This window comes from Platalea leucorodia, assembly GCF_965183815.1.
Source record: "Platalea leucorodia genome assembly, chromosome: 8".
Lineage (NCBI taxonomy): Eukaryota > Metazoa > Chordata > Aves > Pelecaniformes > Threskiornithidae > Platalea > Platalea leucorodia.
The window spans coordinates 36,404,123-36,429,945 of record NC_138830.1 but is presented as its reverse complement, the minus strand read 5'-3'; the positions used below and the strand labels follow the sequence as shown (position 1 = coordinate 36,429,945).

At 46.1% G+C, this 25,823-nt stretch overlaps 4 protein-coding genes across 9 annotated transcripts in view; 2 read left to right on the top strand and 2 right to left on the bottom strand.

Annotated features, from left to right (window-relative positions):
- Nucleotides 1–25,823, top strand: part of LOC309594305 (metallothionein-2) — a 216,043-nt gene that overhangs the window by 157,922 nt on the left and 32,298 nt on the right. The window lies entirely within an intron of this gene.
- NUDT21 (nudix hydrolase 21) lies at nucleotides 68–9,040 on the bottom strand. 2 transcript variants are annotated; one of them, XM_082320212.1, is made up of 7 exons: nucleotides 8,964–9,040; nucleotides 5,013–5,213; nucleotides 3,699–3,762; nucleotides 2,918–3,007; nucleotides 2,181–2,256; nucleotides 1,691–1,805; nucleotides 68–358 (listed from the first exon to the last, which is right to left on the bottom strand). In XM_082320212.1, exons 1-7 carry the CDS (start codon nucleotides 8,984–8,986, stop codon nucleotides 337–339), a joined length of 591 nt encoding a protein of 196 aa, XP_082176338.1. In that variant the 5' UTR covers nucleotides 8,987–9,040; the 3' UTR covers nucleotides 68–336. The 2 variants fall into 2 exon arrangements, with proteins under 2 accessions (XP_082176338.1, XP_082176337.1); XM_082320211.1 differs by lacking the exon at nucleotides 8,964–9,040 and adding an exon at nucleotides 7,512–7,783.
- Nucleotides 7,953–21,184, top strand: OGFOD1 (2-oxoglutarate and iron dependent oxygenase domain containing 1). 2 transcript variants are annotated; one of them, XM_082320209.1, is made up of 14 exons: nucleotides 7,953–8,110; nucleotides 8,193–8,338; nucleotides 8,432–8,478; nucleotides 8,983–9,083; nucleotides 9,942–10,058; nucleotides 10,554–10,645; nucleotides 12,487–12,615; nucleotides 12,991–13,104; nucleotides 13,829–13,908; nucleotides 14,043–14,338; nucleotides 15,652–15,774; nucleotides 16,639–16,697; nucleotides 17,227–18,125; nucleotides 18,717–21,184. In XM_082320209.1, the coding sequence occupies exons 1-13, from the start codon at nucleotides 7,957–7,959 to the stop codon at nucleotides 17,386–17,388; spliced, it is 1,620 nt and encodes a 539-aa protein (XP_082176335.1). In that variant the 5' UTR covers nucleotides 7,953–7,956; the 3' UTR covers nucleotides 17,389–18,125; nucleotides 18,717–21,184. The 2 variants fall into 2 exon arrangements, with proteins under 2 accessions (XP_082176335.1, XP_082176336.1); XM_082320210.1 differs by lacking the exon at nucleotides 18,717–21,184 and having other exon boundaries at nucleotides 17,167–17,347.
- The window catches only part of BBS2 (Bardet-Biedl syndrome 2), a 22,137-nt gene continuing 16,621 nt past the window's right edge, over nucleotides 20,308–25,823 (bottom strand). For 3 of the 4 annotated variants that reach the window (XM_082320206.1, XM_082320207.1, XM_082320208.1), the window contains 4 exons: nucleotides 25,225–25,362; nucleotides 24,651–24,763; nucleotides 23,798–23,946; nucleotides 21,271–23,138 (listed from right to left, as the gene is read on the bottom strand). In XM_082320206.1, coding sequence (XP_082176332.1) covers nucleotides 23,032–23,138; nucleotides 23,798–23,946; nucleotides 24,651–24,763; nucleotides 25,225–25,362 — 507 coding nt within the window. In that variant the 3' untranslated portion in view covers nucleotides 21,271–23,031. Of the gene's footprint in view, nucleotides 20,373–21,270; nucleotides 23,139–23,797; nucleotides 23,947–24,650; nucleotides 24,764–25,224; nucleotides 25,363–25,823 lie in introns of those variants that run through there. The other variant, XR_014229039.1, reaches the window with a different exon arrangement.

The following is a 25,823-nucleotide window of genomic DNA, read 5'->3' as shown; positions in this document are numbered from 1 at the left end:
ATACGTACCTAAAAGTAGGAAGCAACTAAAGCATAACAAAAAAAAAAAACCAAACCCAAGACAAACAGAATCTTAACCATTTTGTTTAATGTTGTACAAAAAAAATTTGGTGAGTATTACAATGAAAAGTGATTAAAACACTGATATCACATTGCCATCCCACTACCTAAACAGTTGAGATTCACTTCTCTATTCATACAATAGAAAGTTTAGTGGCCTTCAGGAAAAGAATGACATAAAAAAAATCCTTGCATCACACGTATTCTTTTCTCTACATTTTAAAGCTGTGCTCACAGAGACGGCTTCTTCTATCAGACTCTTCAGGTACACGGGAATTCAGTTGTAAATAAAGTTGAACCTAAAATTAAAAGGATTGCACCAAGTGAGGGATTTTCATTCTTTTTATTTAAGTGACATTTTGGAATGAATAAGCAAATGTTTTGTTTCTGCTCTTGATAAGCCTTCATCTGACAGAACAAAAGTGAATTTTCTACTAAGACAGCTTTATAGTACAGCAGGAAGCATCACTTTTAACAGCCAATTCTACACTAGCATTGCACAACAGTCTCTTAAGGTTGCAGAAGAACTAATTATCAACATTTCATCTCTTAAGGAGAGCTTCATAGATATGAAAATACCAGTGAGAGTTATGTACCCCCACCAGCAACTATTTCACAGCATTTCTGCTATCAGGGGCCAACTTCGTACGCTCCAAGGGTAACAGATGGACATACTCAACAGAACAGCTAATTCTTTTCAGCCACGTTTCCCAACAAACGGCATTCACGCAGGGAAAGCAAGCATCCTTCTCAACTTCCAGATGTCCGTCCTTCGGATGCGTCTGTTGCACTGGTACCAAACTGGCATTTGGCCGCATAATAGCCAGTGTTTTGCTGGTACTCGGGAGAAAGTATCTGCTGTCTTTAGAACAGGGGGAGCCCCCATGACTACAACTGCCAAAACTGGGGCTACACAGAGGAAAAAAAACGCAGCACGACACAAGCCTGTCATGGGCAATACCAGTGCTGACATTCTGCTAACAGACGTTTTTCATCAAAGTAGGTGGATGACAGAACTATTTCCCTGAGGAACAGCTGACAGGCCGTGGGATGCCTGGCATTCCTGAACATTTGCTGAAGTAACAGAAACCAGTAAGACTAGTGAGCTCTGGAGACCTGAAGTACAAGCCATTTTCAGGTAAAAAAGCCGAAGAGCGTGTACATTGGGAAAAGGAAGGAAAAAATACAGCTCTCCCTACAGATATTTGTGTTATAAAAACACCACGTTATGAACTCTACTACACAGAGTCTAAAAAAAAAAACCCACCGCATTTAATCAGCACAAAGCTGTGATAGCATGCACACCTAATTCAGTGCCTCAAACACGCATCTTGGCTTTTACTCTCACACGGGCCTAACGCTTGCAAGAAGCTGTTCCTTAGCCTGTGCACAGCTGCATCCCCACTGTCTTTCACAACTTCCTTTGCTACAACTGCTAGATAGGACTTCGGTGCTAGCGAGTTGCAATTGGTGCCTCTAAATTGTCCATCGCATCTTGTCTGAGGTAGATTCTGAGCTCTTTGGGATAGCTGCAACCTTTTCACAGCTGGCTCTGTAGTGCCTAGCCTTGCTCTGGTGTCCCACAGCAAATGTGTTCCCAAGAACTATAATACAAATAAATCATAATATACCTGCTCAAAAGTTGAGGAAGGCTGGAAATAATGGGTCCATATCCTGGTGCATTGTCATAGAGCTCAAACAATGGTGCAGCGACCAGCTTGTAATTTTTTGGGACTGCAAACAAAGCTAAAAACAAATACAAGTTGATTAAGAAAAACCACCACGCATTCAGCCAAGGTATCGCCGCCGCCGCCCCCACCTCAAAACAAGATCACTGCATATAGCACTACAGTACTAGAGTAGGTTTATTCCTTTTCTAGTTAAATACGGGGGTCATGTGCTGTACATATACTGATGCAGGAGCAGGAATGAGCATTTACTAGGAACTCATGTTCGAAGGATCACCTGCCTTCAAAACTGATATCGGCATTTAACTTTTGTAGTGATCAACTATGAACAACTGCAAGCATATGAACACAAACTTGCTACCACATTTCCTTGCATTTCCAAGCATTTAGACATTGTTATAAATACAAGCCTTTGTTGCAAACAAACACTTACCCTTTTCTTGAAGCTGGACCAAGAAAAGCTTTTTGTGCTCTTTTGGTTTTGTAATATGAGCTGGGATATAGGGATACTGGAAGAAAAAACAATAAAAATTGGTTGTACAGAGCTTTGAAAATATTGTGCAATCTTAAGTGCTACTTTATAAATCATCAAGTGCTGTGCAAGCTTTCAACGTGTCATATATTGTTCTTTCATGGCATCAAATAATGAAAACCACTTTTATAAGAAAGTACTCAGAAAGGAATGCTGCTGTTGTCACAACTATTGACAGGATCCAAAGACGCACCAGTACTCATGAGCAGTTAAAACAACCCAACAAGACAGAAATGCGTAACAGCAAACTGAGCAAGTATTTTCAGTATTAAAGCATTTAGAAATAAGGTAGCGAGACTATTTTATTCACAGGGCCTCTGTTCCATATGCAGCAGTGCAAGAGTCTCCATTGTGGCTAAAACAGGAATTTACATGGTGTGTCTGGCTCAGCACAGGACCGGAAGCTATTACATCCAGTGGTTTCTCATCCATCAGGACAGGTGTGAGGAGGGAGAGGGGAGTTTCCAGAAGTATGTAGTTTCTCCTCAGCCACAAAAAGGAGATGAAATAGGTAAAAACCAGAAAAACTAATTTTGCTCATGCAGCAGGTACTCAAAAAGCCCAACTGGTAGGTTGAAGGCTTTTGGAAGAACAATCAGTACTTGACTGAAGAGGATGAAGTCAACGTGAGTACTCACCTGTGGAGGTTCAAAGTTCGGTCTCCACCAGTTACCAATGCAGTCATCAATCACCCAGTCTTGCTGAACACCATCCTGACGACCCAGTATCTACCAAAAATCCAGTTACAGTCAAAGCTCTAACTACCCCAAGTCAATTTCTTTAGAAAACATACACTGGAAGCATGAAGACTTGCTGTAACAAGGGTCTGATGCAGTCCAGAACTGCTCTGGAACAGCTCTGAATAGCTTTTTAGAGTATTTTTGTATAAAATGACATTTTTTAGTAAAAGCCTCACCTGACAGGACAAGGACACTTTCGAGAGCATTTCAAATTCCATGCTGTATTCAGCTGAACTGAGTTCCGTCAGACCAATGGGAAGAATGAAATGCATTGTTACGCTACCTGACAGAATTAATTTAGGTTACTTGGAGAGCATGGAAGGTTAATTGGTGCATTGGGAGGACTCTCTCAAAACCAAGTCCTTGTCACTTCTGCTCCGCAACATATTTTATTGCCCATCTGCACGCTCACTCGCCTGAAGCCAGCCAAAAAGCAAAGCTGCAAATGAAGACAGGACTTGAGCAGCAGGTCGGGGGTCAGCCACTAGACCACTCTGTCGCACTCTCATGATGCGGATTAATGAAAACTTACTGCTTTATTTGTTAACTACCTGAGAACATCACAAAAGCATCAAAATAACAGAAGCGATAAGGAGACTACTGTAATGCTTTGGCTTATTCTGTCAACTCTAAAATAATCCAACATTCCAGTATAGCAACACAACAAAATAAAACAGACCTCTGTCATTAAGCGTTTGAGCCCTTCTACCTCATCTTCTCCTGGATTGAGTTCACCACCAGGTCTGTTAAAATAATCAATGATGAAAGCTAAAGTTATGTTTTATTGCATGTAACAACTTTCACACGTAAGTTCGGATGTGCTTCCAGGCAGGGAGTTACAAATTCACCCAAGGCCCTTAAGTCAGAAGTTCCAAATCTAACTTCGCTGAATTTGAAGACAGGAGGATAGCTTTCACCAAAATCGTGACTAGAATGGCTACTGTATGTCCCTTAAAAAAATAACTATTATATAAAACACTAACTTCAGCAGGACAAAGTATAACAATATACACGGTAACTGGGACACTTAAAATGTAAAGTTTTAGCAATAATATAAAAGCACCAGAGGTTGAACAAAGAGTTGTAAATACCAACCGTATTTGTTCTTATCTCAAAAACAGCACTCACTGAAGCACACAGAAAGCAGAAAATAAAACTCATGTGGGGGAACCATCCTGCATTTGATGCAAGGTTAACGAAGAAAACTAAAAACACATTTTCATCATTACAGAGTTTTGCAAAACTTTTAGAGTCTAGCCTATTTTGTCCACAAACATCCCCCAAATCAAGATGTCAAAGGAGAACCTGGATATAAAATTAGATTTCACAGACACACACACAAAATGGAGAACAAACAACGTAAATGTTAAAAACATAACAGCAAGAACACAAGCAGGATAACTTGAGACAAGTCAAGCCCACCCAGTTTAAAAAAGACAACAAGCACCACCACCATCACTACGACCATATGATCCAAACACTAAAATTTCACTCCAGCAGTGATAACTATGAGATGAGCTGAACCAATTTTCTCAAATTCAGATGCCTACCCTTCTTGCTGTCCCCAGCTCACCCAGTAGTTTGCAAACAGATACCATTCTGCATTTACTAGGGTTTATTTCTTGAGCTCCACTTTACCATTTTTGCAGCCATAGCATAAGAATGTTTAAGCACAACAGCATTTATAATGTAAGAACAAAACACTAACTACTGATAATGAGTTTTAAACAGGATTTTACCACAGTGATGCACCGTAACTAAGATTTCCAGTCGGTTCAAAACCGTCACCGCACTCATGAGCAGAGTCAGACAAATACATTTTAGATGAAAACCCCACTATTCAAAAAAGTTTTCCCAGATTAAGTCTTTGCAAGAAATGAATCGCACTCAAAACATCTATCAGTCAACCACACTTTAACCTCTAGCCCATGTGTTTAGTGGTCTGTGACAATGAAGTTAAACTAAAAGTTACATTCAAGGAACAGACACTTACAGCTTGAAAAAGGTTGTACCCAGCTGCAGTAACAGCACGTGGGGCAGCCTGTGCTCATGTACAATCAGAACCCCTTCCACTGTCCGCCTCATGCCAATCTTGTCAAACTCTTCCCTCATGCGCTGAAACCGAGCTGCCACAGAACTGTCCTTCTCATACAGGGGTTCCTTTGTACCAAATGTGTAATTTGTCAGAGGATACCTGTAAGGGGAAGAAAATATGTTACAATATAATAAGAAATGTAAATTTAAATCACTATGACCCAGCATCCACCCTGAGGCAGAACCTTCTGTGCTTGGTGGAAGGGTAACTCATTCATAGCACTACTCTAGAAGTTCTTGTTTGTGACTTATGGGGCCCCTCTCGCAAGATCTGCGCTATGACACACACAAGTGCGGAAAGTCCTGCTGGTTGACACGCTAGCGTGGTGCTGATTCAAAAGAAGGAAAGAAGCCCAGAAGAACCAGCAGCAACTGTTAGTCAACAGCCACCCTCTTTGATCTCCACATTGCAGAGAAAAGGCAGCTGAGGCTCTGAGAGGAGCTGGGAAAGGGACAGGAGAGAAGCTCTGCTGGGAAGGATGGAAGCTGCACAGGACAGCGGGGTTTTTTTTCTGCAGAAGTAATGAAGAGTCTGAGAACTAAACTGTTAGAAGTGGTTTTGTTTTGAAGTGGGAAATCAGAGATCTGGATCACAGAAGAGGAGAAATGCTGAGTGTCGATAAGTGCAGGGCCGGTAAGATCAAGAGTTCAAGCAGATCACTCTGTTGGGCCAGGTGCTGGACCTCTGCCTCCTCTAGTGACAGCATAGTGGAAACTCAGGAGATTTCTCCAGATAAGAGGGACTGAGAAGAGTCAGAAAAGAAAGGATAGCTTAGGCAAGAAATCAGTCAGTCCTAGAGAGCACAGAGGGCAACAGGAAAATGTTACTGTACAACAAAATCCAAGCAACACAGAGATCTGACAGCACGAGGCCTCAAGGGAAGACAGGATCATCAGGCTAAGTCAAAAAGTGAGAGGAAAATGGGTTCTGGGCAGTTACGAGTTATCACCGTGGTTTGATTGACTTGTGGCATACAGCAACTGAATTAATGGAATAAATGACTGATTTCATGGGGGATGCTTTCCCTGAGAGAGATCTTGTCATGTATTCTTTCTCCAATACTTAATCATATCAAACTTGAGTTTGATATACTCCAATACTTAATCATATCAAACTCTTCCCACCATCAAATTCCCCCTCCCCCCCCCCCCCCCATTTTTTATAGCGGAGAAATCACAAGCCACTGGCAGTCGTTAGAGCCCTTTCTCATGTACACAAGTGAGACAAAACAACCAGTGTCCTAACGGCAGATACATTTATTAGCAAGCTCCCCCCCTCCCCTTCACTTACAGCTTAGAATAATTTCCATTTTTAGATACACAGATAGCTTTATTAATAATCTACTACACTAATTCATACTATACTAATGTGAGTACATTAGTCTGTACATCAAAACCCTTAACCTATACTTTAAAAAAAAATTATGGTGGTAACACAGCTTTCTGATGAGTCTTTTCTTCAGAAACACTATAAAAATATTCCAATCTCTGAAGTTCATATTTGAACTTCCACAAGACTAACTGTGAATAAGCTCAGCTATACCAAAAAAAATACCCGAGTCTGTGATTAATAGCTAAAACTGAATATCAGCTGTTACAGTTAACATTTGCTGTTTCTACAACTTGATGGATGTACTTAGCAAAGAATACATCCATCAGAGTTTACTGGAAGAAGCTAAAGTATATGGCTTCTCATATAAACTAAGTAAGTATTTATTAGCAAATAGCTTGTATCTATGACAGAAGTAAAGTTTTCTCTGGTAGCAGCCACTCTGAATTTAAATTCAAACACCTGCACCAGATGACCAGCAAACACCAGGCACACCTAGCCACATCCCACTGACTGCGCAGGGCGAGCCCACATCCCACCCAGGCCAATAGCCCATTCCTCTCTCTGCCACCAAAGGCAGATGCCTGTGAAAGAGCACACCCGGAGAGTGTGTGCATGAGTACATGATGTTCACCGCGTCTGAACACCCCCTGACTCTGCTACCTGGGGTTCACACTTCCCGAGTCGGAGGCTGCTCCCGTATACTAAAGCATATATACTAAATGCTGCACATGCCCCCGATGGCTGGGAAGCTTTCGGTGCCCACAACACCGTACAGTGTGGCGTTTCACAGCTTAACAGCACGCCCTTGCGGGGGGGGGGCGGGGGGAGGGCAGACCCTCGTCGGCAACCGGGCTCTCCCGCCGCTCTCCCCTCAGCCGCCGGAGGACCGGGACCCCGGCCGGGCCGGGCGGCCCTTGCGCGGCGGCTGCTGCGGGAAAACCGCCCGCGGGCTGCCCGAGGGCGGCCCCGGGGCTGCTGGCGGAGCGGTGAAGGGCTCGTTAGCGGGACGGGGCGGGGCGCGGCGGGGAAGGGCCCGGGCCCGGGCAGGCCCGAGGCGGCGCTCACAGGTTGATGGTCCTCTCCAGCGTGAGCGGCTTCGTCTGCTGGATGTACTTGTTCCCGAACTGGTTCACCCCGCGGGGCCAGCCGGTCTGCGAGCGGTTGGGCGGCACCACGGACATGGCGGCGCGGCGGGAGGCGGCGAGGCAGCGCTCAGTGCTCAGCGGCGGGAACCGCGTCCGCCATTAACCTCCGCGCGCCGCCTCACCGGAACCTCCCGCCGCACTTCCGGCACGACCATAGAGAGGAGCCACTCTGCCTCCCTCAGCCTCTCCACGTAGGGCAGGACAGCCGCCCTCTCACTGGCATTTGGGCGCCGCGCTCCGCCCTTCCCCCGTCCTCATTGGCCAGCGGGACGCGGCTCCGCCCCCGGCGTGATCCGATTGGCCCGGCGGGCGGCGCGGTACCCGCCGGGAGCTGTAGTCCGGCGGGGCCCTCAGAGGGGAGCGCCATGGCCGCCAAGCGGCGCGGGGCCGCGGCGCTGCCGGCGGGGAAGAAGCGCGGGAAGCGGGAGGCGCCCGCCGAGCTCTGCGCCGCCCTCAGGGACGCGGCGCTGCGGGAGCGGGCGGCGGCGGCCTGGCGCCGCGGGGAGCCGCTCCGCCACGGTACAGCCCCCTTTCCCCCGGCCCGGCCTGGGCGGCGGCGGCGGGCCCCCTCCTCCCCTCACCGGCGGCGTTTCCCTTTCAGAGGCGGCGGCGGTGGAGCCGGCCCCGTTCCGGCACGGCGTCATCCCCGGCTTCCTGGCGGGCCCGGCCTTCGCGGAGGCGCTGCGCGACGAGCTGCTGGGCCTCGGCTTCCGCGGGCGGCGGAACGACCTCCTCTCGCTGCGGCAGGTGGGCGCCGGGCCGGGCCGGGCCGGGCCGGGCCGCGCCGCGCCGCCCTAACCCCAACCCCCGTCCCTTCTTCTCTTCCATGGGCCGCCGCAGTCGGAGGAGCTGGGGGGAAGGCCGGAGCCCCACGTCGCCGCGCTGAGGTAAAGCGCCGGCTCGGGGCTTTGCCAGGCCCGGGTGCGCCCGCTCGGGGAGGGGAGAAGCCCTGGCTGGCTCCCCTGGGAAGGCGAGGGCAGCGGGGTGGGCCAGGCGGGGCTCCGCCGCCTTCTGCCCCCGTGCTCAGGCCAGAAGCCGGCCCTGAAGAGCCGAAGCTGCTTTATGTAGGTTGTGGCCCTAAGGTCGGTTAACTGTTTTCCTCTGAGTGGTGCGATCTGAGTCAGCCCTTGTGTATCTGTCACTTCTGAAAGGCTTGGCTGTCCCCTTTACAACCAATTTCACACTCGCTGCTGGTTAGCGTTGGCAATGCTGTGAGCGCTGGGCTGTTTTCCCAGCCAGCTCCTGTGTGGTTCTACAGGAATACACTGTCACCAGCATTAATGGCACCTTTAACTGTTTAAATAGTTGGAAGGGAGGTAATAAATTAGTTTAGGCTATGGTGACGTGCTTTATAACATGAGAGGATGCTTACCTTGTGCTTGTCTTCTCAGGCATGCTCTGTGTGAAGAATTCCGAGAGTGGCTTTCTGCTGTGACCCAGATTGAGCTGGAGCCAACTATTGATATCTCCTGTGCTAAATATGAATATACTGGTCAGTTTATAAGCTATCCTTTCCCTAAAGCTTCTGTGGGTGTGTAGGAAAGAAAATGTCTACAGAATACGTAATTACATAGCCCACCCCAACCCCTTTCTAGTTCCAGGGGGTCCTAGAAGCTATCAGCAGCAAATCAAAGTCTCAGAAAATGAAGTACAAATGATGGAAAAACTGTTGCTGTAGTTCCATTGCTGACGGCTTTAACTGGGCCCAGTGCTGTTGCAAGGTCCCGCCTTTTCAGAGATGTTTAGCCTGCGTTCAGCCTTGTTTTGCTTCCGTGCAAAAGGGTGATGTGTTCAGCTTCCAAATGCTGCAGTTGAGTTTGTGAAGTTTGATGCTAAAATGAGTCCAGGTTACAACTGCACCTACCCTTTTAGTCATGAAAAATCACTGTAGGAAGGGGAAAATTTTTACTGCTGTGAGCTCTACTTTTTTAAAAGCCTTTTGCACAACCAATTGTTGGTCCAGATTTTCTGTTCCCTAGGGCTCCCCCTCCCCTCTACTCCACCAACAAAGCTACTCAAAGGGCAATTCTGTATTTAGGAGTCAGAGCTTGCATCATTAAGTCAGGAATCTCTGTCCACTGTCCCCAGTGACAGCCATGGAGGGGTGGATGACGAGTTATAACTGCCCGTACCTTCACAGTGGGCTAATCCGCCAATTGTAGTGCAGTCCTACAGAGGTTAATCTTGCAAATCTTGGGCTGGTGATGCTGACGAGGGAAAACGCAGTTCTTGGAAAGGGCGTGTTTTTTCTTGTTGTACCCTTGCGGGGACAAAGCTGGGAAGCAGCCACTGGAATGAATCATGCGTGTACTGGAAAGGCGCTTCTGCAGCAAAACGTGTGTAATTGCAGATGTCTTGCTGTGCCACGATGATGAGCTGGAAGGTCGGAGAATTGCTTTCATCCTGTACCTCGTGCCACCCTGGGAGAAAAGCGACGGTGGAACACTGGACCTGTACAGCACAGATGGTAAGAACTCGGAGCTCAGCCTCAGGTGGCTGAAAAAGATGAAGCTTATGCACCCCTTGTAGGAACTCTCTCCTCAGATAGTACAAGGAAGATAAAGAGTTTCTCCTTTGTCCAGAGAAGCTGATGTACGGGTAAAATTTGCACGTTAGAGACAGGCTGTAGCAGGCTTTGCAGACAATGCTAATGGGTGCAGCAGAGGAACAGGAGAAGGTAATGAAGAGGGGAATCCTTTTTTTCCATTTTTTATCAAGGGCCAGGAGTGGAGGCAGGATGGAAGTGATGCCAGAAGCTGTGCTTGGAACCCTAAAGTGATGGAGATAACTTCCCTTTCCAGCAACAGAAGTCCACTGATTCCTCACCAAGCCCTTGTTCTGAGCTCCGTCCTTTATACCCAGGTGTCTTGCCAGTCGCAAAGTCATGAAGTCAGAGAGAAATGGCAGTTTCTAGTGAGTTCCAGTTCATATCTTAACCAGAGTATGTTTTCTTCCTCCGCAGAACACTTTCAGCCACAGCAAATCATCAAGTCATTAGTGCCTTCGTGGAACACGCTGGTTTTCTTTGAAGTGTCTCCAGTCTCTTTCCACCAGGCAAGGAGCTGTCTTTTGCTCGCTTTTTGATTCTCATTGTTGTGGTTATTCATTCTGCATGTTATTGCAATCCTGATTGGGAGGGAGAAGGGAAAGGGAGAATGAGTGTGGGTAGAACGGATCCTCATGCTAAGTGCTGTGTGTTAAAGGCAGGACTTCAAGGAGGACAAGAACTGACAAAGCCAGCTTAAACTGTCAGTCTAGCTTCATCATCTTGGGGGAAGAAAAATTGCCTTTTCTATTTTGTGTTGCTCTCCTGGCAAGCCACTGCCGTGGATTTGGCTGTGGCGAGGAGAGATTTTTGTTTGTTTGCTTGTTTTAAACTAGCTCACATTTTTCATGTGGATGCCGTGACTTTGCTCTAGCAGAGCTCCTCGGCACATCACCTTGCCAACAGGGCACTATGCAGATGTGGCTTTACCCACTCGGTAATGTAGACGTAGTGCAGTACCCTACAGTAGAAATGCTGATATGGTTAAGTAGCGCTTCGTGGCACTTATCAGGAAGATGGCTGGAAACAGGATGAATAATCTCTGGAACCGTGTGATACAAACACCTGGCTGAAATCTGAAACTCCTGTGTACTTGAGAATACCACGGACTCTAACAAACAGGGCCAAAGAGCAGAAGGTTGGAGAGGAAGAACATCAGTGATGTAGGTCAGGCATGTCCTCACCTAGACTGCTTAGGGTTTTACTTTTCTGTTATTTATGTCTTACAATTAATTAACAGAAACATCTATTTGGTCACTGCCCTAATTCTTTTCAGGTAGTGATTTAATCTTGTCATAAAAATCCATGTTCCACTTAACCTTGTGACTGCCTCCTACTGACCTAAACTTAATCCCACGCATTAGCGCTATTCAGGGTCCCGTGCACTGTCTCTGATACTGTTAACACAGGCAATAAACATAGCTTAAGTAACAAACTTATTTTTAAAATAAGCATTAAGCTTAACTGGGAGTGCTGTGAATCAAAGCCTCCCAGATCTGGACCTCACTGGTTGTGCCTGGAGCTGAAGCACTGAATCGTTTCTTTGACCCTTTCGTCAGTAAAGCACAGTGCCTGGGAATTACCATTAGAGGACTGGGTAAGGGTCAGACTGATACGAAACCTTCACAGCACATGCCAGCCTTAAAGCCCTCTCAGACATTGGGCAAAGAGCATTTAGTCAGTACTTCCTAATAGATCTTCAGGTTTTGGACTCATAGTGTACGCTTCTTTGGGAGATAACAAATAAAGCTGTGGGTGTTTGCTGAGCAGAGCAGATCCATGAGCTTCTAATGGCAGGCAGGTTTCCATTTCCCAAGTGATTTAGGATTCAGTAGCCATTCCAAATAACCTAGAACACCTCTAAGTCATGCAAGGAAAGGGCCACTACAGCTCTGTAACAATCAGTAAGAGCCAAAATGTTTTTGGAACAGACTGTGTTTCTTCTTCCTGTTCCATCAGACTGTTCTAAAAAAGAAAACAAACAAACAAAACCCACAAAGTTTGTATGTGCTGTTCAAAAATTCACAGTTTGTGGCTTGCAACCAGTCATAAGGGGATGGCTTTCTCTTCACACTGCCATTACAGTACAGCACCCTGGAATGTGAAATTGTTCAACAGGGATTCTGGAGATCTGCAATGGACTTGAGCATCAAAGTTTGCTTTAAGCCCTCTTTCTGTGAGCCAAGAATAACCCAGCCTGGTCTAGCCCTTGTCTAACTTCTCTGTGTATGCATTAGGCTCTCCAGAGTCAGGTCCATCTCCTATGATGAGTCTGTGTGGTGCTTGTTACAGCTGCTCCTTAAATGTTTTGTAGTCTAAACAGTAACGTGCTGCTCAACGGTTGTTCCAGGTGTCAGAAGTTCTGTCTGAGGAGAAGTGCCGCTTGTCAGTCAGCGGCTGGTTTCACGGCCCGTCGATAGTCAGACCTGCACGCCACATGGAAGCTTCTTTGCCCAGGAGCCCACACATCCCCTATGATGTGAGTAACAAGCTTACATCTGCTTATCTGCATTTCTATTTCTTTAATGTCCCTGGAATATCTCTTACAGGATGTGTTGATGCTTGGGGATGCTTTAATCTTTAACTTACCCCATTCTGTTTTTTGTTTCCTGTCCATAAATCCGTAGCTGTTTTTTTTTCTTGTGTATCTTTCTTGACTCTGTACATTTTGCATACCTACAGTAGTGCAGAGAATGCAGCAAATACTCATGGTGCAATTAAAAAAAAAAAAAAAAAAAAAAGGAATGGAGTGCATGTGGGGAGGAGTCCAGCCCTGTGGCCAGCTGGGTAAGGGGGAATTGGGAAATATTTTTTACTTTTGCAAATTCAGCATTCAAATCTGTTTCCCTTCCAGCATGAAATCTTGTACGAGTGGATCAATCCAGTTTATTTGGACATGGACTCCCAAGCTCAAATCCAAGAGGAATTTGAGGAGCGATCAGAAAGTCTCCTGAAAGATTTTCTTAAGGTGAGCCCAGTGTTTCAATCTGGTGTGGTCTGCCAGAACAGGTCACAGGGCTGGTAGGTACCACATGTCATGCAGGTAGGGAAAGGCCTTGCTTGTTTGGCCATCAACTAAAACACCTTCTAGTTTCACTCCCTAAAGGGGAATGGACCAAGTGATCTCCAGAAGTCCCTTCCAACCTCAACCATTCTGTGATTCTATGGGTGGATCCCCTCTGCCTGCCTGTACACTGCTGCATAGGGACTCACCAAAAATCAAACACTTTGCTTCAACATTGTTTCCTACAAGAAGCAAAGCAGAAGGATGGAAACACGTCATCCTTGCTGCTTCCTAGCCTTGTGGTGACCAGAGTGTCCTTCCCTATCCCTCAAGCTCTCACAGGACTTGGGGAACTCGACCTGTGTGTGAAACAAGTGACACGTAATGGTTTTGTCTTACTTGAAAGGCTTTGCCTCTCAAGGCTGATTTACCTCTGGTTTACTGGGCATCCATATCTCAGTGAAACTCCATTCTCACTCAGCAGACAATCAAGTAGCATTTGATACCTCTTGGTCACTGGCATTGAAAAGACATGATGCCCAGCCAGGCTATGCCCCTCAATTCAGCAGTCCTTAGGTGCCTCAAACAATAGTGCCTTATCTGAGAGTAGACAATGACTGCTGCTAAGCACACCAAGGGAGACCTGGGAGCCAAATGTTAAAGTTTCTGCACTATCTTCCTCTCCTAGAAAGAGAAATACCGACTACTGTGTGAAGCTTTGGAGAGCAAAGACATCCAGTGGAGCAGCCGGGGGCCTGCCAATAAAAGGTGGGGAATGACAGCGTCCTGCACCTACTGATGAGGCCAAACAGGAACTGCCATGAGGCTGCACTGGTTGATGCTGCTCCCATGGACGTGGTCCTTGTTGGTTCTCCACTGCTGATACCTCTGCTGTCTTTCAGACTCTATGAGACAGCAGAGGAAGACAGCCTCCCTGACATCCTGAAGAAATTTCTGCAGTTCTTACGCTCTGAGGCATTGTTTTTACTGCTTTCCAACTTCACTGGCCTAAAGCTGCACTTCCTGGCTCCCTCTGATGAGGATGAAGATGCTGGGGAGGGAAGAGCAGCAGATGCTGCTGGGCACAGCAGTCCCAAACCTGAGCAGGAAGAGACTGAAGAACACGCTGATAGCAATCCCCATCAGCCAGACCAGCCTGACAACACCCCTGAAGCACAAGACGGTGTGATGCAGAATGGTAAGTCGAACAGCAGCAGCGTGACAGGACTTGAGCAGAATCCTGACGTTAAAGATGTTGGCAGCAGAATTCCCAATGTTTTTCATGGAACTAGCATTTCACCTTGTACTGCAGCCAGCACAAGGCACTGGCACAAACATGGGACTTAAAGCACGTTAGACTGGGTATCCAAAATACATGACCATTGCAAAAGAATTTGGAATAAAATAATGACTAACTTGAAGAAACTGTTTTGAACAGACTTAAGTCTTAAGGGTGGGACTTCTGTAGGAGTCAAGGCATGGGGGGGGTGTTAATTAATTGCCCAATAATCTTTTGCCAATAGTTACACTCCTGCTTCATATAAAGTAGATTCTTGTATGAGACTAAATCAAAAGTAAGAAAGTGAACAGATCGGAACTAAAGATAATTAGAATTAGAAAACCAATACCTAAAACTAGGATTTAACCTTTCAGACAATGCTGCCAGCCTAAATAACCACTTAGCTGTCAGCAATGAGATATCATTGCTATAAAAGATTAGATTAATTTTGGATTCATGGATTGGTGCTGTTTATTTAAAATGGTGGCTTTGAAGTTTAAGGGTAGAATTTTTGAAAACACTCGTCTTGCACTGACTCAGGCCAGTTAGTGGACACCAGAATAAAAGGCAGTAAAACAAACAAGTCCTACTGAAAATCCCACCAGAACACTTACCTGGTACAAAGGCTTTGTTTTTCCCATTTCCACGGCTAGTCGTTTTGCCGCTCCTATCTGCCATGTTCCGGTCGTGTGATTTTAAACTCACTAATGAGGAGGGCATAGTTTGGGGCTGCATGGATTGAAAACTGAGCTACAGCAATGAGGAAAAAAAAAGGCTTCCCCAAATTCTGATGTACCTGCTGGGATGGCAGATGAAGAGTGAGTTCAGAGCAATGTCCTTCTTCACTGAAGCATCTGGTAGCTTCAGTACTTCAAGAACAGATAGGTTGCTGGCTCTTGGAAGTTTGGAGCACTACTGTAAATCTTGGGAGAAAAAAAAAAAATGAGGAACTGGTTAAACCAAAGCACATCGCAGCTTGACCAATTTCAAAAAGCAGATCTTGGCCTCTCTCCTCCACATTGGCTAAAGGACATAACTTAGAGTCACCTCTAGAAAAGAAGTTAGCTGCGGTTTTATTTTTTCTTCCCTTTACACTTTGCTGGGGATGGCAAAGACAGCTCCACAGTGGCATGGCAGTGCAGGGGCTTGTCCCCTACGTGCCTTGAGCTTCACAGGCATCAGCTATTTTACAGCTTCATTGTTTTCCCTGGCTTGTTTGTTCTCCATTCTAGGCTCAGGTACCCCTGTGTGTGCCGGGGAGCTGAGACACTGGACCCATGGGCACTATACTCTAGTCCACGACACTCAAGCAACAGAATTTGCTCTTGACCTGCTCTTCTTCTGTGGCTGTGAGGGTAAGTGGACAAAAGAGAGATTTCAGACTCTCCTTACGAGGTTTGCGTAAAGGAAGGACTTCTGAATTCTTAGCAGTGCTACAATAGCCAAAATTTCTCTGCTTTTTCCTATATAGAAGGGCTCTGTAGGGTTTTTCCTAGTCCTCGCTTCTGCATGAACCCTGGTTTCAGTAGTCCTTAACACAAAGATTTGGGATTGTGACCTTGGGATCAGCTTTGACCTTTCCTGCTGGAGCCAGGAGGTGGCGCTTAGGCAGAGGGAAAGGCTGTGTCTCCCAGACCTTTCCTCTCACTAAGCAGTGGCTCTGGGCATGGTGGAGGGTCAGGTGGCCAGAATACCCACTAAAAGTGTTCCATTTCACCCCTTTTCTCATGAAAATTATCACTGCGCCTCCAGTTCACAAAGCCCAGGGTTTTCAAAAGTTCCTTTAGGCATGTCTAGGCATTTTAGGTTGATTGCTTGTTAGATAGTGGTGAAAATAAAAATCTAAACATAAGCATTTTGGACCAGCTGAGCCCAGAATGCACGGCTGAAACCACCTGGCACATGCTGGTAATTATACTGAAAGCCTTTTGCATATCTGCTAAGGCAAAACTGCTCTACATGTGAGGAGCAGAGAGCCAAGCAACCTTAAATGGCCCGTCTGTGGTAAAAGGCAAATCTGGTACATCTGTTTCAAGCTGTTTCGGATTTGGGGAAGAAAAAAAAAAAAAAAAAAAGAATAGATGGGCAGGAGCTAAACTGGGAATCATCCTGTATCCAGTCACTGTTGTGAGTGGGGTGGAAAAGCGGCATCTCCAGGAAGGCTGTATGGAGCCTGGCCAGTGTTGAACTTTCTAAGAATCTTTCTTTTCTATTTTAAGACTGGGATCCAGAATATGGTGGCTTTACTTCCTACATCGCTAAAGGTGAAGATGAAGAGGTAAGGACCTCAGTTCCTAGCTGCAAATTAGATAAAATTGTTTAGGGTGGAGAGACATAATTACACTTTGTCATAATGCTAACATAATCCTGAGGGTGCTTGGTATTGCACCGGAGCCTTCCTGCCTGAATTACAGCTCATGGGCGTAGCTCTGGCTTCAGCTTCAAGAGGCTTGCGCTCACCATAAAGCTTCAGACTCAGGCCCTGACAGTGCCTAATGCCACCTGCAGCAGGATGAGGCTTTTCCAAGGAAGTGCTGTTTACTTGTGTCATGTTCAGTATAGTACTAGTGAGAGTGCTGAACAGTCATATTAATAAGGCGGCCAGAATCCCTTCAAGTGAACCTTGGTGTCTAATAAATGCTTCAGGTTCAGGGGTGTTAAAATGAAAGTAGTGACATATTTCACTTTCTAACACCAGACCTTTGTTCTGACTAGCTTTTGAAACAGTTTTGTTTGTTTCTTCCTAGGAATGCTATCAAAGCCATTTTTGTGAAACTAATTTCGTCCCTTATCTTCATGTCTTCTAGCTGTTGACAGTGAATCCAGAGGACAACTGCTTGGCCTTAGTTTATAGAGACAAAGAAACTATGAAGTTTGTGAAATATATCAATCATCGTAGCCTGGCACGCCTGAAAAAGCATCCGAACAGAACAGGATTTTGGGATTTTTCCTTTGTCTATTACGAGTGATGGTGCAGTGTGACCGTTGTCACACAGAAAATAACGGTGGTGGTGGGGGGGGGGCAGGTTTCTACCCAGGCCTTCAGCTGGGGCCTGTCTGAGCCCAGACAAACTTCGCTGATGCTAACACATCACGCGGTATACGAGCTGCTACTGAGTGAGGCCCAGGTGACTCTTTTAACTGCACAAACGGAAATCCAGTCTTCTCCTGAGTCCATTGTAACAGGCACTCTTGACTACTTTTAATGCTGTGTGGAGGGGGTCATTGTCACAGAACTGACAGCGGCTCTGTCAGCTTTCCAGCTGTTCTCTCATGGAAATAGCACGGTGGGATGCATCTCTAACCTGCCAGGGTGAAAATTACAACTGTGCATTGCCCCAAGCTGATGACTGATTTTTATTAAAAAAAAAAAAATTAAATGCTTCAAACTCTGGTTGGGCAAGTTTTGTTACAAAATACCCAAGACATTTTCTGGGGTTTAACTGCGTTCACTGTTTGTAGGCAGAAATAAAGGAGCTGCTGTGGAGGTTTTTCCAGCTGCACAACTCTGTGGAGTTGGGAAGGGAGACAGTGAGGCTGTAAAGCTGCTGGCATTGAGAAGGACCTGGCACTGTAACGAGGAGCAGGAATTTATTATGCTAAATGCTGTGCAGACAGACCCAGATGCAGCCCTTTCTCCAAAGAATTTACAAGCTAAACAGACAAGAGACGAGACCTGCTCCTGCGTCCTTCTCTGCTTGCGTGGGTACGTGGATGGCTGCGCTTCAGCCTCAGGACAGGGGAGGGTGGGCAAGTGGCAGGAAGCGGTAACTCACCTCGCCCTGGCTCGTCATCCACAGGTCACCAACAGCGTGGCCTTGTGTCACGTTAGTTTTGTCCTGGGGTCTGCTAGGCTCCACTGTGGCTTCTGTCACTGGAGATCAGGTCAGACCTTTCCAGGCAGCAGCTATCCAGCTCCAGTGGTACACAGTACAAGAAAGGCGGTGGTCTTGGCGCAATGCCCTCCTACACATGCTGCTCGCCTGCCCCACGTTCACTGCAAGCAGGACCGTGGCAGACTGTCACCTCTGAGGTGTCCAGCCCACCACCAGGTGCTGAGCAGAGCTGTGCTGGTTGCTTCAGGAGGCAGCCAGACTGCAGAACACCCTGCTGGAGGCTCAGCCCTGGCCTGCATGTACTTGCCTGAATTTTTTTTTTGGCACTGAATAGACACAGGTGTACTTTCAGCTCATCCAAGCAGGATTGCAGGGAGCTGGGGAGAGGGTGCACGTTTTATTGCTTCTGCCTCTCCTGGGTTGGGAGAGGCTAGCTTTGGATCTGTCTGTTGCTTCTCCAGTTCCAGGCCTGCTGTTGTAGACCGGTGCGGCAGTGTAAGACCGCAGCTGGCAGCAGAGGAGCAGTGAGCTCAAAGCAACCGTGTTGGCAGATGAGTACTCTGCAGCCCTCCTGGTGCAGCAGCAGGACGTCCTTCGGGCATGACTTCATGAAGATACAGGAGCAACAACCTTCAGCTGTGATCCCAACAGACAAGGTTTGAAAAAAGAACCACTGAAGCATGAAGCTGCTGCCGTTGCTTCTAAAATGAAAGGTGTCTCAGCCCCTGCTGGCGCCAGAGCAAGGGGAGAACACGGCCGTTCAGAGCCTGATGCACCGGACAGTTGCAGTGTCAGTTCAGTCCCGGACTGTGAGCAGTTGCTCGGTTCTAGCTTTTCCTTCCTGCACTGCTGGGCCAGGAGAACAGCTGGAACATGGTTGCTCTGAGCTGCTATTGCGAGATCTACACCATCTTGTTTGTATTCTGACTCATCTCCCTAAGCTGGCTTCTCCATGCACTGCCGAGACTTTCTTGCTTGGTTTTAATCTTCTTTTGCTACTGTTTTATGCTACTTACAAAGACAAGGGGATGAAGCTAGAAACAAATCCTGAAGTGAGGACAGGACTCCCTTCTCTGTGAATCATTGGTTTCTGAGGCACTCTGCAGCCTTTCTGGGCGGCAGTTATTCTTGGGGAGAAAGAAGTTCTTATTCTGAGCTGCTCCAGTAGAAAGAGACAAGTAATAGAGGTTTCAAATGAAAAAAAAGCAAAAGCACAACTGTTTTGGTCATTTCGAACAAAGGTGACAGATACCACAGCTATTCACAGCATAGTCAGCTAGGCAAAGTTGGGAGTAAGTTAGTCAACAAAATAAAGTTACTTATTCTACTGCACTGCCAACCTACACGTGTGCTTGGTAGATCTTGGAACGGCCTCCCTGAAGCTTACTGCTTTTTAATAACAAATAATACACTAGAGGGCATGCCAGCCTCTACTTGAGCAAGCCCACATCTACCTGATCACACACAGAACCACCCTTCTGCCTCCGGTGACTGAGATGAAGTAATTTAAGAAGCCAAATTTGCAGTTAGCGTTCAAAGATTTAAAAATCAACATGTCTCTGCTCTCCCACCCATCCTGTTCGGTCCTGAAAGTCAAAGACAGCCCCACGCATGGCTGGCGGTCCAGGGGAAAGACTCCGCACACTGGAATTTCAAATGACATGAGCTATTTGGGCAGAGGGGTCTTCATTTAGACTGTGCCGATAACGAAAGCCCTCTCTATAGATGCTCTTGCTGGATACAAATCTGCATTTACAATTAGGTGTAGCTGCTTGCAAAGTACTCTGATCATTATGGAAAGGAGTATGAAATACATACATACCCACAAAATGAGTAAGCAGGACAATATGGAAAAATAGGATCAAGAACAGTAAGTGAACGGAGTTATGGAGTATGAGGAACAGAGACCAGAAACTTCATACCAGGCAAGACGGCCTCGCGCAGACGCCAATCAGCTCGGTCATACGAGGACGCGTGTTTCCCACCAGCTGACTGCACCTCCAAAGCCCGGCATTCGATGCGGGGTACCAGCAGCTTTCAGTTACTGAAGCACTGAGTTACACAAATGCTTCACAACAAATTTTTCAGGATTTGGTGGTTATCAGTTTGCCAAGTAGCTGAAAACAGGAACAATTCAATATGGAGCAAGATAAAAGCGTTTAGCTGTAGACCAGACTAAAGGAATGTTTTCGGCATTCATAAACATGCCGCAAAGAAGTTCTGACATCAGGTATTCAGTGAATTAGTATTAAGATGACCAGCAATCCACGGGACTTGGAAAAATGAGCTAAAATCAGATAACCTGTTGTCAAGTGTCAGTTCCAATTGTTTTGTTTTTTTAAACTCCAAATTGGAACTTGAATTAGGACATTGAAAATCGCTGTTACAGAGATCCCTCTTCAGCGGGCGCTGATCCAGCACGGTACTTCTGCAGTGTGTGTTTCCCAGGCAGCGAAGGGGCCACATGAGGAAGGCTCCAGTGCAAACTGAAGCTTCAGGCAGGCTCTGAAGTGCCCCAGTGGGACAGGACAGTGCTCTAGACCTGATCCCCAGCACACGTACCAAGGTGTGGTGCCATCTAAGCAGCCTTGCCCAGGAATTTTTAGCAACAAGCAGCTCTCCTAGTGCACTTTCAGAGGTTATTCTATACTTGACTAGCAGCTTAACCTGCTGTGACCAGTTCCCTTCCCGTACCCGAGAACAGGATCACTAGGCATTAGTCGTGGGCTGAATCGTACCAGCGGGGACCGTTTGCCCCAATCTCCTGGTGCAGGTTCAGCTTACATCAGCTTGCTGCTGTGCACCAGCCAAGGACTGCTTTATTTCAACAGGCAGCTGCAAACCTGGTATCACTTCTGCTAAGGGGATGTGTTTTTCACATTTGGCAAAGATAAAAGTTGTTTTTATGGGAAAGTAAATGACAAATTTGTTGTCAGAAACTTAGCCAGGGGAAATCAGCTTTATCAGAGGTCTGGACTGTGACCAAAGGACTCACTCCTCACTGCCAAGAGCAAAACAGAGCTGGGACTAGAAGTGCCTGGTGTGTAGCCCTGAAAATCAGGCTGATGGGAAAGCTGCTTTCTGATCAGAGCCACTCTCTTATCATTGAATGGACTACATAAATGTAAGTAAGCAAGCATTAGGATTTTGAACATAAAGAACAAGGGGTTGAAACAGTGGGAACAGGTACAGCAGGTGGCAGAACGCCCAGCACTTATGCCAGGAGACTGTTCCATAATCAAGTCTTAAAGCTCGCTTGCTTAGAACAGCATGGGTGGCTCACCACCCTTTTACCAGGGAGCTGGATTTGACTAGCAACCAGGTTCTTAAAAGGATTCAAATGAGCTCCTGCTGCAGATTTGAACTGACAGGGATCTGTGCTTTTGGCAGCGCAGTTCTACGTACTGAAGAGGCCAAAGCAGCAGCAAGGGGCCGTTTTGGGGATCAAAACACATTGCAAGAATTACATTCCCCATTCAGCTGGTTGCACACTCACCAGTTGCTCTGTAACAAATTGTGGGCTGCTGGCTTTAATTCAGTAGTGGCAAGTAAGAGCCAGACCAGTCACAGGACACGAATACTCCTGACAACCCCAAGAAGCTACCCAAGAACTTCGCTTCACAGAGGCGGACTGCCTCCTCCCCACCCACGTTGCAAACACTGATCCATACAGCAGTAGGTGCGATGAATGGTGCGGGAGCTAGGAGCACTGGGGCCCAACCTCCATCCTGTGCAGGATATTTTTAGCTTCTAGAAGAAATATGCTTTGGCAAAGGTTCTAAAATATCTTTAGATCTAAGATACAGCCTTACTGTAATATTTTAATCCAATTCTAAGAGATCCCACAATTAATAAACAGGTTTGAGCCAGGAGCCAAGAGATTTTTCAATACCACCTTCTTTTGATCCCATTAAGTACTGCCAGCTCTTCATAAGTATGCACCAGCTTGGGTCTATAGTTTGGTTTTGTTCTTCCTGAAATGCGCCCTTGCCCACCTCAGTATCTGCAGTTTTTTCCAGCAGCAGCACAGAACCAGTAGCTGGAAGCAAAACTTGCTGCAATCCAGGTGTGGGTAGAGCGTCAGGTATGAAACAGATCGCTTCCTACCTGCGTGGAACATGGAACTGGACGGATTTCAAAGATCTGGCTTAAAAGACAGCAAGGAGATGTTATCGCTTTGGTGCTTCTAGTGCACTGAATTGCAGTTTACCTAGAAAGCAGCACATCCCTGCAATGAAACCTGGGATTCTTTGACACAGAGAGTTTAAGTGCTTAGTGCGCACAGAGACTACGCAGCAAAACCAGAAAAGTGGTTTGGGTTTTTGGGGTTTGTTTTTTCGTTTTTTTTTTTGGTTGGTTGGTTGGGTTTGTTTTTTTTTCCCCAACAAATAAACCTAACTGTACACATCTCTCCAACTAAACCAGAACAAAAGCAGTCAAACCAGTTTATGTTTTAATGGAAAAAGCCAATGCCTTAACTACAAAATATATTAAAATACATAAATAAGTTACTGTAAGAAAAATAACTGTTCCAAGGTCATACCTCTGTCTTGCATAAACACCACATCTGGACTTAAACTCTGATGCTTTCTTCACGAAGCTTTGGCCTGCATAATAACATTTCTCACCTGATGGCTTAACTAAAATGCTACCTTTGCAATTACTTCACCCAACAGTGGAGTAGGGGACTGAATTAACTGCTTGTTGTTACTGGTCCATTATCTGCCCGCTGCATGGAAACACTGCCTCTGTGTAACTGCTGCTCCTCCAGTCATTTTAAGAAGAGGCTGTTCCCACACGCATTATCCTGAACAGCATGTTAAAGTTGTTGCTTCTTATCGCATCCCGACAAGCACTGATCACTTGTGTTTTAGGTTTGCCGACTGTAAAGCAAAAAAAAAAAGAAAAGAAAAATCAATTCAGTTACTGAGTAAGAAACTGGTAAAATTACTTATTTGATCCAGTCTCAAAATTTACAGGTTTCTTTCTAATATTTTTTAAACACATGGTGAAATGCTACCTTTTTTCTAATATATATAAATGTAAATAAAATGCTTTCTTTAAAGAAGAATTGTCTGTAGCTCTATTATAGGAGAGCTTAAAGGACTTGTTGAAAGGGGAATGCTATAAATAGACAAATACGTCCTTCCCCAAATACCTACAGAACTAATAATATAGATCAACAGCCCTGCTTAAGTTGATAGGTTTTTTTTAAAGCAGAATTATAAGAACTAAAACACTACTGTAAAACTGTTTTTAAAACTGTGTTCAACAAAACTAGCAATTTCTATACCATCCAGAAAGCTGGAAACTGCTTTGAACTGTTCTTTCTAAACCTGTGATCCCAGATTATACTGGACACTCACAGTTGACTGTCACAGGCAATTGGCTATGACTGAAAAATGAAAGATTACTTCTACTAATTTAGTTTCAGGTCAAAAAGCCTGAAGTCACTTAACTAACCCAGGTGGCCTCCGAGACACATCTTATCTGCCTTACTGGGGTCCAAGACTCTTCATTCCCTCCAAACACACATACTTACCACGTAACCGCCCAGCCCTCTGGATTGCCTGATTCACAGCTTTCAGATTATTCAACAGCTCCGTGTGGTTGTTGCAACGAATTTTGTATTGATTTATTAAATCTCTGTTAAGATCGTACAGCTCGATGTACCGTGTCTTCATATTTTTCCTGGGGGAAAAATCAGGCCAGTTATTTGCACCTCTGGGGACAAGAAAGTCATTCCTGGTTTGTCAATATAAAAGTGTAGCGATACACAGTTGTAATGGCTAGCACAGTTACCTGCGTGTCTGTCAGCTACAAGACAACAGACTTGTCTAGACACGTGGGTTATACTCATTTTACTGAAAAAAGTCTATTTTTGCAGTTAGTTTATTCAGCAACCCAAAGAGGAGATGCCACTTTCCCCAGTGAAAGCTCTGCAGTAGCTCAGACCTCTTTACTGCTGCTGTTGACGGTAAAGATAGGACGTCAGCAGAACACAGCAAATCAGAGTGGAAAGACTGACACCTAAAATTTCCTTCTTGGTGTTCTCACAAATTCACACACCACAGACAGCTTTTACTGCCTTCCTCCCTTAATGTATTTTTTCTAATGTATCTCACCATCTCAAGGTTGATTCACCCCACTGGCTCTATACTAAGCCCCTATCCTCGCCCTTTTGCCTTCCCCAGGCTGGTTTTACACCTAAAGAACAAGACAAGGCTCAAGGAGAGCTCATGGTGGGACCAGCAAAGGTACCAATTCTACACCAAGAGTTGTAACTAGGCAATGCCTATATCACACAAATGGGTTTTTGGTGCTCTTTTCTGCCTGAAAAGCAAAGACTGGCCATTCTAAACGCAAAACACACAAGCTAAGCAGCAATTGCTCACATGTCTCCCAGGAGTCGCGCGTCTTCTGCCTGAACCAGCATGCTGCGGATGAGGTTGGAGTGTTCAGCCATGTCGGCAGTGAGCCTCTGATTCACTGCGTGGTGTTCGTCCACCTGTCCAAGGCAAACAGTCATGAGAAAAGGCCCCCGGCACTCTGGGCATACAGGTAATTGTTTAAGCTAAACTCTGGCCCAGTGGAATAGGAAAGAACATCCCAATTTAACCTACCAGCTGGGACCATTCTCCTTCCCCTCACCCCCTGGCTGCCAGAGCAGTACCCTGTCCCCCAGACGGGGGTGATACAGACCTTACTCCCTGACCCAAATCCACAGCTCAATCTCCCAGGCAACATATTTACATTATTCAATCAACAATCAACTGCTGGGGACCAAGGGCCTGTTCCACAGAACAAAGAATAAACAGAAAGTTGAGGGTGTCCCACTGTCTTTGCACAGAATATACACAAGCCATCACAAGCCATTCATTTCCACAAAGAAGATAAAGCAGTTTAGAGATCCTGTCATACAAATGCCCCCAATGACTGACAATTTAGAAATGCCCAATGTCTCCTCACCTTGACCAACACTTTCCGCAGCTCCTCAAAGTACGCAGGGAAATCTGCTTCCACCTGCAAATCTTCGATGGCCAGAAAGGAGGCCATTGACTGGATAATGTCACCAGCCAGATCAATATCATCCGTGTTGATGGAAATCTGTCAGGACGGAAAGAAAGCACTTCAGCGCTCTCCCATGCCAAAACATCTCCCAGAATTGCCCAGCAGGACTGCCTCTCCAACAATTACTCAGGCTCAAAGAGGTTCACTCTATCAAGAGGCAAAATTGTTGCATGAGCAAGCTCTATGGCTTTAAGTAGATAAGGAGACACGGATTTCAAAGGGGCTTTTATTCAGGCCTGGGGCAAAGAGGCATCTGTGCATACAGGACCAGTGCAAAAGCTACAGGCAGCCTTTGCACCTCAAATTATGGCTCCCTGGAACCACTCTCCGTGGGAACAAATACCTTCCTACAGATCTGTAGGCTAAGCAGTTTTCTCTTCATTAACTGGCCCTGGAATTTTACCCACTAAGAGTAAACAGACCCAAAATTTTCCAAAAACATCCCTAAAACATGAGTACTTCCTCGACCTGTTCACTCCTTCTCCATTTTTACTTCC

What these genes read in the sequence shown, in the direction of transcription:
- NUDT21 (XM_082320211.1), bottom strand. Translation starts at nt 7,627, where the DNA reads ATGTCCGTGGTGCCGCCCAACCGCTCGCAGACCGGCTGGCCCCGCGGG. An exon ending in TCAAACGCTTAATGACAGAG is followed by an intron (nt 3,008 to 3,698) that starts GTCTGTTTTATT and finishes GATTTTTGGTAG; the next exon opens with ATACTGGGTCGTCAGGATGG. An exon ending in CGAACTTTGAACCTCCACAG is followed by an intron (nt 2,257 to 2,917) that starts GTGAGTACTCAC and finishes TTTTTCTTCCAG; the next exon opens with TATCCCTATATCCCAGCTCA.
- OGFOD1 (XM_082320209.1), top strand. Translation starts at nt 7,957, where the DNA reads ATGGCCGCCAAGCGGCGCGGGGCCGCGGCGCTGCCGGCGGGGAAGAAG. An exon ending in CCCCACGTCGCCGCGCTGAG is followed by an intron (nt 8,479 to 8,982) that starts GTAAAGCGCCGG and finishes TTGTCTTCTCAG; the next exon opens with GCATGCTCTGTGTGAAGAAT. An exon ending in CTTCTTCTGTGGCTGTGAGG is followed by an intron (nt 15,775 to 16,638) that starts GTAAGTGGACAA and finishes TTCTATTTTAAG; the next exon opens with ACTGGGATCCAGAATATGGT.